Here is a 13,755-nt window from a genome sequence, read left to right on the forward strand (position 1 = left end):
CTAGGTTAATGTTGATTAATGGTATATTTGGTTTCACTGTGTGTGTATTAAAATATCCCAAAATAAAGAAAAAATCTTACCTTGGAATTGGAATTCAGAAGAATAATAACAAAAATCTCAAATTTCTTATTAGAAAAGAAGCTAATTAAGAATAGAAAAAATTATGTAGAATCAGATATACCTAATACTCAAAGGTAGGGGTCATAAACCAAACACTTTTTTCTAAATTTAGAAACAGATTTGTAGTTAACATGCTTTTTTAAATGTTAAAATTTAAAATGAAACCTAGAAGCTGGGTTTAAAAATAACATAAATTCAGGTGTGCTTTGGTATGTTTCTCTTTAAGTTCCTTTTGGCTGGGTTAGTTGAGCTTCTGGGATTTCTAGATTTATAGTTTTTATCATATTTAGAAAATTATTGTGTATTTAGCAATGTTCCTTAATAAAATTTCATTTCATCACCCCCTCCCCAAAAAAATAAAATAACTTAAATTCAGAGACAATGTAGAAAAGGAACATGTATGCCAACAGAGTAAAACAGTATTCACTGAACTCTTAACTCCCTCCCTATTCATTTTATTTTTGTTCCTATTTTCCCTTTGCTCATGTTTATATGTATATCTGAGAGATTAGTTAATAAAAAGTAGTTGAAATAAACCTAAAAGCTAGTACATTAACATTTGAAGAACTATCTGAAACTCTCGATTATTTTGCTTCTAAATGATAGGTTTTAAATTATTTTATTGTTAGTATGATATAACACTGAATTTAGAAAAAAATTTTTAAATATATATGTACTCATTTGAGACTATATGTATGTATATATGTGTGTGAGTGTATGTGTATTGTCCTTTTTGTTTTAATCTTGCACTGTTCCTCTAGATCTGAGATGCACAATAAAACAGTTAGTCAGAGGTTTGGCCTGCTTTTGGAATCCTACTGCCGTGCGTGTGGGATGTATTTGAAGCACCTGAACAGGCAAGTCGAGGCTATGGAAAAGCTCATCAACTTAACTGACATTCTCAAACAAGAGAAGAAGGATGAGACTCAAAAGGTATATTACTCTTTAGTTTGTTTTTGAAACTCTTTGTTGCAGTGTGGCAGGGTTATTTGAGAGCCCAGTATACAGGAATGTGCAAAAGTAGGTCTATAGTTGTGAGTACACAAATAATTAATATTTATTTATTATTGTATTATTTATTTGTATTATTTCCATATGAACAACTGTAAACCTACTTTTGCCTACCTCTGTGTATGCAGATCATGGGTCTTAGAATCAAGCATATTAGGATTTGTATCCATTTCCACTGGCTCTTGGCTGTGTAATGTTAGACACATTATTTAGTCTTTGAGATTCATCTTCCTTATCTGTAAAATGGGAATAATTCTTTCTTCATAGTGTTGTCGTGAGAATTAAATTATATGAGCTATGTCACAGTCCCTAGAACATGGGAAGTGCCCAGTAATTGTTAGTTCTCTCTCTGTCTTCCTTTCTCTTTTATATAATCCTAACTTTTAAAAATAATTTTTCCAATACTTTCAACAATAAAGAATTATTAAAAATAAATAAAAATAATTTTCTCTATTCTGTGTCACTTACTCTTTTAGTAATGACCTTGAAAATGAGTGGAAGAAAATTAGTGTTTACATTTCAGAGTTTAAAATGGACTTAGTTACTCAGTGAATATGTCATGCTTTAGTCAAGTGCAGTCAAGCTTAGAGTTACTGAGGAATATGAAATGTGAAGATTTTTCATGAGCTTTTCCTATTCTTTATCCTTTATCCCATCATATTTTATAGTTAAAAGTGAAATCATACTTCATCTCCAGTGAAATGAAAAAAAAAAATCCCGGCTTATTAGTGAGTCCCCAAAGTACACAGAATGTAAATTAGCAGTACCAATTAATTTTTCCAACATCTTCATTAATATTGCTTGAAAAAATATTACTTTCTGTAAAAAAAAATTTACTGTTTTAAGCTAAATGCCACAGAATTGATTTTATTAAAGTTGTGGTATATAAGTTTAAATATAGATTATTAGAAAATAATTGTACTGTTTCTGATCCTGGAATTGTGAGCAAGAGGGGACTAGACTGCTTTGAAAGAATAATGCTTATTACATTTATGTTGTAACTGAGATAAGAAAAAAGAAACTAGATATTAGTTAAATTAGTAAATATAGGCATTTCTTCTAAACTGGAATTTTATATAACAGATTGGCCATGATACAGTGGATTAATTAGGAACATGAAATTCACTACTCAGATTACTATTGGCTTAAATGGAGTTGTGATAGGGAACTAAAAACACAGTCATAGGATTTGTGGAATCTAAAAACAACAACAAATGAACAAGCAGAACAGAAACAGACTAATAGATACAGAGAACTTTTTGATGGTTGCAATTATGGCATGATAGCTCAGCAGTCTGGGCTCTGGTTTGAACTGATTAAAAATGGATGTTCCTTTCTAACTCTATGCTAGAGCATGAGTATAGTGTGAGACTCAGTGTAACAAATGTTTTTACAAGTCCTTTTCCCAGCAGTTCCTTTTAGCCTCCCTTGACCTTTTCTACCCAACAGAAAGAGAGTGAACATGATGTCTCCATAGCTTTCCCTCTACAGCATTGGGTCAGCAAACTTTTTCTTACAAGGTCAGATAATAAATAGATTTTCAGGCCATGTGGACTCTGTTGTAATTACTTAACTCTGCTGTTTGAGAAAACAGCCAAAGTCTAAATGAATGGGCATGGTTATATTCAATTCAATTTAATTTACAAAATCTGGCCGCTGACCTGCTGTAGTTGACCACGCCCTGTTCTAGAGCCAAAGCATTGCCTCTGTCGTCAGGCCGAGTTCTGCTCACAGCGAGGTGCACAGTGCTGTCACTCTCGCCTCTGCCTGAGTTGTCTGCTCTGTGTTACAGAAACACATCTAGCTAGAATGCTGCCAAGGCTGAGGTTCCAGTGTATAAAAGAAATTAGCAGTTTTACCTTTTATAAGTCCATCCTCTAATCACGATTATACGAATTTATCAGGTACAGATGAAGTTTTTAGTTGAGCAGATGCGGCGACCAGATTTCATGGATGCTCTACAGGGCTTTCTATCTCCTCTAAATCCTGCTCATCAATTAGGAAATCTCAGGTAAGGTACCTTATTGGAAGTTTTATTTATATATTTAAATAGTATCCTCTTTGGAGAAAATCTTGAGAAAAGTCAAAATGCCCATTATAATTAGCCCTAGCTGGTTTGGTTCAATGGATAGATGTCGGCCTGTGGACTGGGGGGATCCCAGGTTCGATTCTGGTTAAGGGCACATGCCCAGGTTGCAGGCTTGATCCCCAGTTGGGGCGTGCAGGAGGCAGCCAATCAATGATTCTCTCTCATCGTTGATATTTCTATCTGTCCCTTTTCCTTCCTCTCTGAAATCAATAAAAATATATATTTTTTTTAAAAGTCCATTATAATTAGAATATTCCATTATACAGGGTGAAGCAAAAGTAGGTTTACAGTTGTGAGTACATGAAGCACAGTTTATTCATGTATTATTAATTATTGTATTATTTTCTATACAAACAACTATAAACCTACTTTTGCCTCACCTTGTACATGCTTCCTTCTCCCATTCTCCTACCCTACAAAGTAAGAGTTGTAAAAGTTTCTTAAGTTCAGGAAGAGTTTTACTACTTTAATAATGGAGTTTAAAACATTGTACAGCCAGAATTTCTTAAACCATAGGATAAGAAATGAAATGTAATATCTGTAAAACTAATGATGTGGCCCTGGCGGACATTGTTCAGTGGTTACAGTATTGGCCTGCGCACCAAAGGGTCACGGGTTCAATTCCAGTAAAGGGCACATACCTGGGTTGCAGGTTCAATCCCCAGCCCAGGTTGGGGCACGTGTGAGAGACATCCAATTGATGTTTCTCTCACATTGATGTTTCTCTCTTTTTTTCTTCCTCCCCCTCCTCCTTTCCACTTTCTCTGAAAATCAATGGAAAAAATATCCTTGGGTGAGGATTGAAAAAAGAATGTGAATAGGAAAAAAAAAACACTAATAATGTGTCCCTATGTTTGTTGAAAATTAATAAGTTATTATGTGATTAATTTTTAAGCTTAATATTTTTTGATTTTTAAAATTATTTATTGATTTTTTTAAATTTAATAAATGTTTATTGTTCAAATTATTACAGTTGTTCCTCTTTTTTCTCCCCATAGCTCCCCTCCACCTGGTTCCCATCCCACCCTCTTCCCTTACCTCCCCCCCACTGTCCTCATCCATAGGTGTACGATTTTTGTCCAGTCTCTTCCCGCACCCCCACACCCCTTTCCCCCTGAGAGTTGTCAGCCCACTCCCTTTCTATGCCCTTGATTCTATTATATTCACCAGTTAATTCTGTACATCAGATTTTTAATTCAGTTGATTATTAGATTCACTTGTTGATAGATATGTATTTGTTGTTCATAATTTAAATTATTTATTGGTTTGAGAGAGTGAGGAAGGGAGGGAGGGAAGGAGAGAGGGCGGGGGGCATTGATTTGCTGTTCCAATTAATCTACTCATTCATTGGTTGCTTATATATGCCCTGACCAGGGATTGAACCCTCAACCCTGGTGTATCAGGACAACCCTCTAATTAACTGAGCTACCCAGCCAGGGCAACATTTATTTTCTCTTTATAATCCCTTAGAAATGAATTCATTAATAAAATCAAGTAGAAACTTTTAAATTTTTATAACACTTTAGAAAGCGATGCTATTTTAAAATTAATTTGAAGGTAAAAGAATAATAAAGCTAAAGTGCCTATTGAAGTTTTTAACTATTTTAAAGGCTTGAAGAGTGTCGAATTATGTCCTCTGCAAAAAGGCCACTGTGGTTGAATTGGGAGAACCCAGACATCATGTCAGAGTTACTCTTTCAGAACAATGAGATCATCTTTAAAAATGGGGATGGTAAGGAAGAGTATTAATGAACTTATGATGCATGAATTTAGCTATCCTTTTATATACAGGATATTTATGAACCATGAAGACTATTGAAAGCTATTTAAGGATTTTGCATGTGGTAAATGTGTAATATTAAGCAGATGTCTTGGCCTTTAGAATATGTATGTATAATTATTGAAAAGAAGTACTGGTTTAGAATCAGAAAGCTTGAATCTATTTCTAACTATCATTTGTTTAGCTATGAGAGTGTCCATTTATTCCATAAACATTTGATGTGCTAGACAGTGGGGTTGTAAGAATAAACAAAACAGAATCCCTGCCCTCCTAAAGGTTACATTCTAGCAGGGAAGAGAGAGATGTAAGACAAATAATTATAAAAATAAAATTACAACCATGGTACCAGGGAAAAGTATAGTCTGCTAAGAGATCCTAATTTACTTGGAGAATAGGCTGTGCGGGAGCAGTGGGAGGGTCACTGATTGGTTTCCATTGGGAAATGACATTTCAGCATTGAATTTGGTTAATTGAATGTTTAAATATAAACATGTTCAAATTTAAGAGTTCAGGAAAATAAATGTTTTAATATAAAATTTTTGGAAAATAGCTTATCCTACATTGTTGTATAGATGAGTTTATGTAGATACTTTAGAATTGGGTTAAAGAGTCAAAATATTGCTTCCTAATAGATTATTTTAAAGAGTAAATACAGCTCTATTTATTTATCATTTGAAAACAATGTGATGACATGATACCCAAGTGTGTACTTATGGTATTAAGTGGTAGTACATATTATTTGAATTTCAGATTTGCGGCAAGATATGCTAACACTTCAAATTATTCGCATTATGGAAAATATCTGGCAAAATCAAGGTCTTGATCTTCGGTAGGTAACCAATAAGGCATCATGTATGTTGAAAATTACCCTGAAAAAGTAAGCTATGCGGAAATATTAATTATAAAGCATGTAGAGGCATACATCTGTAAAAAGTATGGGGCAATAATTAACACTAATTTCTTTACTTTGTCCTCCTCCTCTTTGCTTATAATAGCTACTGAGATTCTGCTAAGTAAGAAGAGCTCTCTCTTATAAACTGGTAGATTGCAACTGCGAGTGTCTGTTTAAGAACAGGATATAGGAGACAAAAGGCCCCTGTTGTCTTTCAGAAGTTGAGTTTAGAAGAAAGTTTCTTTCATAATATAAATTGTCTAATTTTAAAACTTTCTAAATTCTCTAGTCTTGAATCAATTTTGCAGAAAATTTTATGAAAGCAACTAATCTTAAAGCTTTTATCATTCTGTTGATTTCTGGCCAGCCTTCCACAATTACCAGTATTATCTCCAAGTTTTCTCTCATGCCTCTTCTTCTAGTGACCTTTGCTTTTAATGGTTTTTCCTTCTCTTACTTTGCAAATCTAGGGTCTTTCAGGCAAAGGCCACCCTCTCCAGAAGTATTTTGTCTGTAAGTGGGCATAAGAGACTAGAATCAACACTAGTTAGGGTTTATTTGTATGCTTCTTCTAGATTAAGAATAGCTAGTATATAAAAGTATATCACTAACAAATAATAGAACCCTTTTATTGCAAAGAAGAGAAATGGACATCTCAAGTAACCTGCCAAATTACAAATTTTAGTTATCAACTTTAATTCTTAACTTCTTATTCTTTGCCTAATCCCTGCTGCTTTCCAAAAACAATTCCTGTGATATGAATCAGGTTTCCTTTTTTGGTATAATTTCCTGTTGTGAGAGATCCACATGCCGCTACTACCACCACTCCCAGGGGAGTAGAGTACAAAAGAGAATGCAGATCTAGACAGTAAAGGAAAGATTTAACTATAGTGTAACTCTGGTAATTAATGATATTTAATTGTAAATTAGTGACTGTGCAAAAAAAACATCTAAAGTTAAGCTTGGTCATTGGAAAGTAAATTGGGTCTTTAGAAAGTTTTTAAGTCATAATATTTTCTAAATATTGTTCTTTCTATTAAATTAAGGTTAAAATTTTTGTTTAAAGTTTAATTTTAAATAAAATGATAATATTTTTATTTATTCTTGGCAAAACTTAGATTCAGATTTATGGTGATTCTGTTTGGTGTTATTTTGGTTTTTTTTCCTAACTAGCTTTATAGGGACTGTGTGACTCTATAAACTATGAGCATGTTCAGTAGCAATAAAATATAAATAAGAGAATGAGCCCGAGTACAGCCTTAAGAAATTCCTGTATTTACCAGGGCAGATAGAAGAAAAGATTCCATAAGAAAAATGTTCAAAAGAGTAGGAGGACCAGAGTAAGTGATTCACAGAACCCCAAAGAGGGAGTGATTCACAAACAATTTAGTGTCATGTACTTCAGGGGATTTCTTAAGCCTTTGGATATGATTATTCATGGTTAGCTTTAAGAAGAGCTGACTAAGTAAAGTGTTAGGCGGAGAAGGTAGGCTATGAGGAATTACATGAGAAAATGAAAATAAGTGTAGAGGATTTCTCTTTAGAAAGGTGGTAAGAAAATAAGTGTAGATGATTACTCTTTAGAAAGGTGGAAAGAATGTATTATCTCTATATATAAAAGCCTAAGCAACTGTTATGACCGAATGACTGGAACAACCAGATGACCAGTCGCTATGATGTTCACTGACCACCAGGGGGCAGACGCTTAACGCAGGAGCTGCCCCATTGTGGTCAGTGCGCTCCCAAAGCCAACTGCCTGTGGTCCCTCCCCCGAGCCAGCCAACCTCCCACAGTGCCTCCCCAGACAGCCAGCCGGCCCCCATCAGCCCCGGGTGTTAAACCATTCGTAGACGACCTGCTTCTGGGTCAGGGTTTCATACATAGCAGAGCAGCTCCCTCACTGCATCCTATTGAAAGTCAGCACTCGACACAAGGGTTTGTCTCACTCCCGTCCTCTCCCTTCCCCGGGGGTCGCCCACCTGCTGTGGTGGTGGCGTGGCAACAAGCAGGGGAGACGGAGAACCATGCAGTGGCGGGGCACCTACAATGGCAGCAACAGCATCCATTCCTTCCACACCCGGCCTGGCGACCATCACCTCCTCTCCCAACCCTGCCAGGGCCTTTGGGCCCCGGGCTGGGATGGGGAACTGGGGGTGGGTGGCAGCAGACGCAGCCCCTTTCCCAGGGGAGCTGAGGGCCAGCTCCCTCCACAGGGCCAGCGTCCAGCCTTCCGCGGTCCCTCCCCCTGGCCAGCAGGCCCTGATCAGCCTGGCCCCAATTGGCCCAGTCACAATCGGCCCTGATTGCAGGCCAGGCCTAGGGACCCCAGGCATGCACGAATTTGTGCACTGGGCCTCTAGTTAATACATAATAATATAAGAATAAACTGTTTCACGTACTCAAAACTCTAAGCTTCCTTCCATTAAAATATTGCATTAGATTGAATACAAAAGCATATATGAGAATTCAGCTCATACTGTTAAGCTAGACAGTAAAGAAATTTGAAATAATGGAAAACAGTGTTACTCTTCTCACTAAGTTTCTTAATACAGCCTTTTATGTCATAATAGATGTTATTTATATTACCTTATAATAGTTTGTTGTTATTTTATAATTTTATGAATTCATTAATATTTTAATTTTTATTTTTTCCATTTTAATTTCTAACATCAATAGATATAGCCCATATAAATAAAAACTCTTGGGAATCCACAGTAATTTTTAAGAGTACTAACAAGTCCTAAGACCAAAAATTTGAAACTACTGCCTTAAAGTATTGTTTAGATGTCAGTGAAACATCTTTAAATTCATCTATATTTTTAAGCTACAAATGTTTATAAAATTTTAATTGCCATAATAATTTTCTTAATGCTTTTCTAATATACAAGTAAATATTTTCTCAATTGAAGGTTATAATAAATTATGGCAGATCGCTTTGAGTGTTTTTCTAGGAATGTCATCCTCTCTAATAAAATGGTAATATGCAAATTAACCATCACTCCGCTACATAAGCCACGCCCACCAGCCAAGCCACGCCCACCAACCAATCAGGGACAGTATGCAAATTAACCCCAATCCAAGATGGCTACAGCCACAGAGAGCAAGGTTTCCTAGGTAACAGAGGAAGCCAAGCTTTCCATAGCCGTTGCAGGCCTAAGCCTCCACTCAAGCTACAAAGTTTCAATTATAGAAGGTAAACAAATTCAAACAAATGGCGGCAGAATGGAGCTTGAGAGAGCAGGCCAGGGTTGCCGGCGGCAACAGGAGAAGCAAAGCTTTCCGCACACCCTGGCCGGGCCCACCCGCTTAAGGCTACAAAGTTTCAATTGTAGAAGGTGAATTAACTGCCACAGAAATGGCTGCCGGAGCCCCAGGCTTGGCTCCACTCCAGGCTACAAAGTTTCAATTGTAGAAGGAAAATAAATTCCAGATACCAGGGCCTCCACTTGGGTTGCCAGGGGGCGTGGCCGGCCTGCAAACCACCACAGGCCCCTCGCTCAGGCCGCCCCATGCCCCAAGGGAACCCCCACCCTTATCTGTGACACCCTTCAGGGCAAACCAGCTGGACCCCACCCGTGCACCAGGCCTCTATCCTATCTAATAAAAGAGTATTATACAGATTGATCATCACTGCAACACACAATATAGCTGCCCCCATGTGGACACAAGATGGCCACCACAAGATGGCCAGCAGGAGAGGGCAGTTGGGAGGCACCCGGCCTGCAAGGGAGGGCAGTTGTGAGGGACCAGGCCTGCAAGGGAGGGCAGTTGGAGGTGATCAACCCTGCAGGAGAGGGCAGTTAGGGGTGACCAGGCTGGCAGAGGAGGGAAGTTGGGGGCAAACAGGCTGGCAGGGGAGCAGTTAAGCATCAGCCAGGCTGGCAGCAGAGTGGTTAGGGGGTGATCAGGCTGGCAGGCAGAAGCGGTTAGGGGCAATCAGGAAGGCAGGCAGGCAAGCAGTTGGGAGCCAGCAGTCCTGGATTGTGAGAGGGATATCCGACTGCCCGTTTAGGCCCGATCCCACCAGGATCGGGCCTAAACGGGCAGTTGGACATCCCTCCAGGAGTCCCAGATTGGAGAGGGTACAGGCTGGGCTAAGGGACAACCCCCTGCCGTGCACGAATTTTGTGCACCGGGCTTCTAGTCTATATATAAAAATCTAAGTTACTGAATGACCGAGCAACCAGTCGACCGGTAGCTATGACGCGCACCTACCACCAGGGGGGCAGATGCTCAACACAGGAGCTGCTCCCTGCTGGTCAGTGCGCTTCAACAGCCAGAGCACCGCTCAGCCAGAAGCCGGGCTCACTGCTGGCGAGCGCAGCTGTGGTGGCGCTAGCCTCTCCCACCTCTGCGGCAACACTACCAGGCCACTACCGTCAGGCACAGTGGGGCTGGGATGAGTGGGAGTGAGCAGTGTGGTGCCCAGCTCAGGCTTGGGCTCTTCCCCAGGCTCAGGTTCCTCCCCGACCGCCTGCCGCTTCACGCACTACTACATCCCTCGGGATCCCGGATTGTGAGAGGGCGCAGGCCAGGCTGAGAGACCCTACTGGTGTATGAATCCATGCACCAGGCCTCTAGTACTATAATAAAAAAAATTAAATTAGGTTAAGGGAATAACACGACAAATTTGCAAATACTGGAATATTCATGTACTAGCCTGTTAAAATCTTTGCTAATTTAATTGCAAATGTCTCCCTCCCTTTTCAGAATGTTACCTTATGGTTGTCTGTCAATTGGGGACTGTGTGGGGCTTATTGAGGTGGTGAGAAACTCTCACACTATTATGCAGATTCAGTGCAAAGGGGGCCTGAAAGGGGCCCTGCAGTTCAACAGCCACACGCTGCATCAGTGGCTCAAAGACAAGAACAAAGGAGAAATGTGAGTGTATTATTCTTTGCTTCCTATTTAATCTAAGTTGTTGTTAGACAAGTCTTTTAATGGTTGAATATGCTTCTGAGTTAGACCAGTGAAAACAACTTACTTACTTTGGGGGGGAAAAAAATGTTCAACTTTTGACATATATGAGATTGTGTTTAAATGATCAGAATTGCTTATTACTTAGTGAAACACTATACATTGAACATAGGTATCTGAAAGGTGTTTTTCTTATTTGCTTATTCTTTTTTTAGAAAAATTAACATTGCAAATTAAAATTTTTACTTCTAGGTTATTGTTATAGCAATTAGAAAAATATTTTAATGACATAATAAGTATTTTTTCACTATAATAAGAATTGTGCTTTGGTCTGAGAGTATCTGGAAATTCCTTTAGAAACCTTTGAAAATTTCAGAATCCCAAAACTTCTCACTTCTTTGGACATAATTTTACTTCTTCCCCCTAATGTCAGTGATTGTTTTCATTGCTTTAATACAGACATGAACCATCTTTCCCCAGTTTGGACTGGATCACTGTATTTCCACAGAACTCATAAAGAGTTTATTTCTTCTTTGTAGATACGATGCAGCCATTGATCTGTTTACACGTTCATGTGCTGGATATTGTGTCGCTACCTTCATTTTGGGAATTGGAGATCGTCACAATAGCAACATCATGGTTAAAGATGATGGACAAGTAATAGCTTTCTCTTTTCAGTCGTTTTGTTGTTCTTAAACTTATTAATTCGGGATATTATATTTCTGCATTTATCAAACTATAACATAATTTTTTCTGTTTGAAAGCTGTTCCATATAGATTTTGGACACTTTTTGGATCACAAGAAGAAAAAATTTGGTTATAAACGAGAACGGGTGCCATTTGTTTTGACACAAGATTTCTTAATAGTGATTAGTAAAGGAGCCCAGGAATGCACCAAGACAAGAGAATTTGAGAGGTAAGCTCAAGAAATCAAAAGCACAAAATGAAGAATTCTTGCTGCTCTATAAAACCAATTGATATTTTTCAATCAATATAAATAATAGATGTTATATTAACATTGGAACATAAACTGAAACTGAATATTTTAATGTATTGGTTTTATTTATTGTATAATGCAGTGAAGAAAAAGAAAATAATTTATTTAGTCAAAGTCTAAAAGGAAAATGATCTTTAAACTTCTTAATACATTAAGCTTTTACTTACTGTTGTTAAAATACTTGGACTCCACCTTCTCTATATTGACAAATAATGTATAGTGCTTAAGACATTTTTTAGTCATGCAATTTGAGGAATTCAGTCAACTATAATTACCATGCTTATTCATAATTTTTGTTATCACCTTATGATGTATTTTTAAAACCTTTTATAAAATTTTGTTTAATCTATAACTCAGTCCTGGCCCTAGACTAAATCCTAAATGGATTGATTCATACATTTAATAAATCCTTATTAAACTCCTAATGTGCCAGACATTCTTGTAGGTACTAAAGATAAAGCAGTAAACAAAGTCCTTTTGGACTCATGAAGTTTACGTTCTAGTGTAGGATAAAGAGATTGAGGAGAGGAATGCTATTTTTTATATGTTTGTCCAAGGAAGCCTCTCTAATGATGTGACATTTGAGCAGAGACCCAAAGCTATTAATGCTATTTGCTTCATACTAACCAACTTGTTCTTATTACTTTTAGGTTTCAGGAGATGTGTTACAAAGCTTATCTAGCTATCCGGCAGCATGCCAATCTCTTCATAAATCTTTTCTCAATGATGCTTGGCTCTGGAATGCCAGAACTACAATCTTTTGATGATATTGCATACATTCGAAAGACCCTAGCTTTAGATAAAACTGAGCAAGAGGCTTTGGAATATTTCATGAAACAAATGAATGATGCACATCATGGTGGCTGGACAACAAAAATGGATTGGATCTTCCACACAATTAAGCAGCATGCTTTGAACTGAATGATAACTAAGAAATTGAAAGCTCAATATTGGATTCTAGTCTGCACTGTTAATAACTGTCAACAGGCAAAGACTGATTGCATAGGAATTGCACAATCCATGAACAGCATTAGAATTTACAGCAAGAACAGAAATAAAATACTATATAATTTAAATAATGCAAATGCAAACAGGGTTTGATAGCACTAAACTAGTTCATTTCAAAATTAAGCTTTAGAATAATGCGCAATTTAATGTTATGCCTTAAGTCCAAAAAGGTAAACTTTGAAGATTGTTTGTATCTTTTTTTAAAAAACAAAACAAACAAAAAAAACCCAAAATATATAGAAATGATGGAGAAGGAAAAAGAATGATGCTCTTTTTTGTCTTGCAAATGTTCTATGTTTTGAAATATGGACATGCAAAGTATATTATTGCATTAGGTCCAGGTAAACTGGAGTTTGATGTTAAATTACATTAAGATGGGAAATAATGAAATTTCTTATTTTTTTTTCATTGCTGTTCAACTTAGAGTTTGAAGTGGGTTTTTGACTCCTTGTTTAATGAAGAAAAATGCTTGGGGTGGAAGGGACTCTTGAGATTTTACCAGAGACTTTTCTTTTTTAATAAATCAAACCTTTTGACGATTTAGGGTCTTATCTGCAAAGTTTTGGAAGCAGTCACAAATGAGACCTGTTATAGGGTGGCTTTTGGGTTTTTTTCTGGACAGTATTTACAAGAATCTGATTCTTATTTCCCAGCGAAATTCTGGGGGCCCATAAAGTAAAATAATCATAGAGAAAGAATGAGCAGGAATAGTTCTTGCTTCAGAATTGTACAGTATTCACCTTAAGTTTGATTTTTTTTCCTCCTTTTGCAATTGATGAATTGAATACATTTTTCATGCATGTTTTCCAGAAAAATAGAAGTGAGTATTAATGTTATTAAAAAGATTATTTTTTTTATTAAAAGCTATTTATATTATAGAAACTATCATTAATATATATTCTTTATTTCATGATCTGTCCCATAGTCATGCATTGTTTTGC

General features: G+C 37.0%; 1 protein-coding gene across 1 annotated transcript in view; it reads left to right on the top strand.

Annotated features, from left to right (window-relative positions):
• The window catches only part of PIK3CA (phosphatidylinositol-4,5-bisphosphate 3-kinase catalytic subunit alpha), a 79,721-nt gene extending 66,022 nt beyond the window's left edge, over positions 1-13,699 (top strand). Inside the window, exons 14-21 of the mRNA XM_079762660.1 lie at positions 882-1,053; positions 3,036-3,142; positions 4,831-4,952; positions 5,751-5,829; positions 10,603-10,773; positions 11,349-11,466; positions 11,574-11,725; positions 12,457-13,699. Of these exons, the coding sequence (XP_079618786.1) occupies positions 882-1,053; positions 3,036-3,142; positions 4,831-4,952; positions 5,751-5,829; positions 10,603-10,773; positions 11,349-11,466; positions 11,574-11,725; positions 12,457-12,727 (1,192 nt within the window). The 3' untranslated portion in view covers positions 12,728-13,699. The remainder of the gene's footprint in view (positions 1-881; positions 1,054-3,035; positions 3,143-4,830; positions 4,953-5,750; positions 5,830-10,602; positions 10,774-11,348; positions 11,467-11,573; positions 11,726-12,456) is intronic.
• The last annotated feature ends 56 nt before the right edge of the window (positions 13,700-13,755 follow it).

The sequence above is a fragment of the Cnephaeus nilssonii genome, assembly GCF_951640355.1.
Source record: "Cnephaeus nilssonii genome assembly, chromosome: 3".
In the NCBI taxonomy this organism is placed as follows: Eukaryota; Metazoa; Chordata; class Mammalia; order Chiroptera; family Vespertilionidae; genus Cnephaeus; species Cnephaeus nilssonii.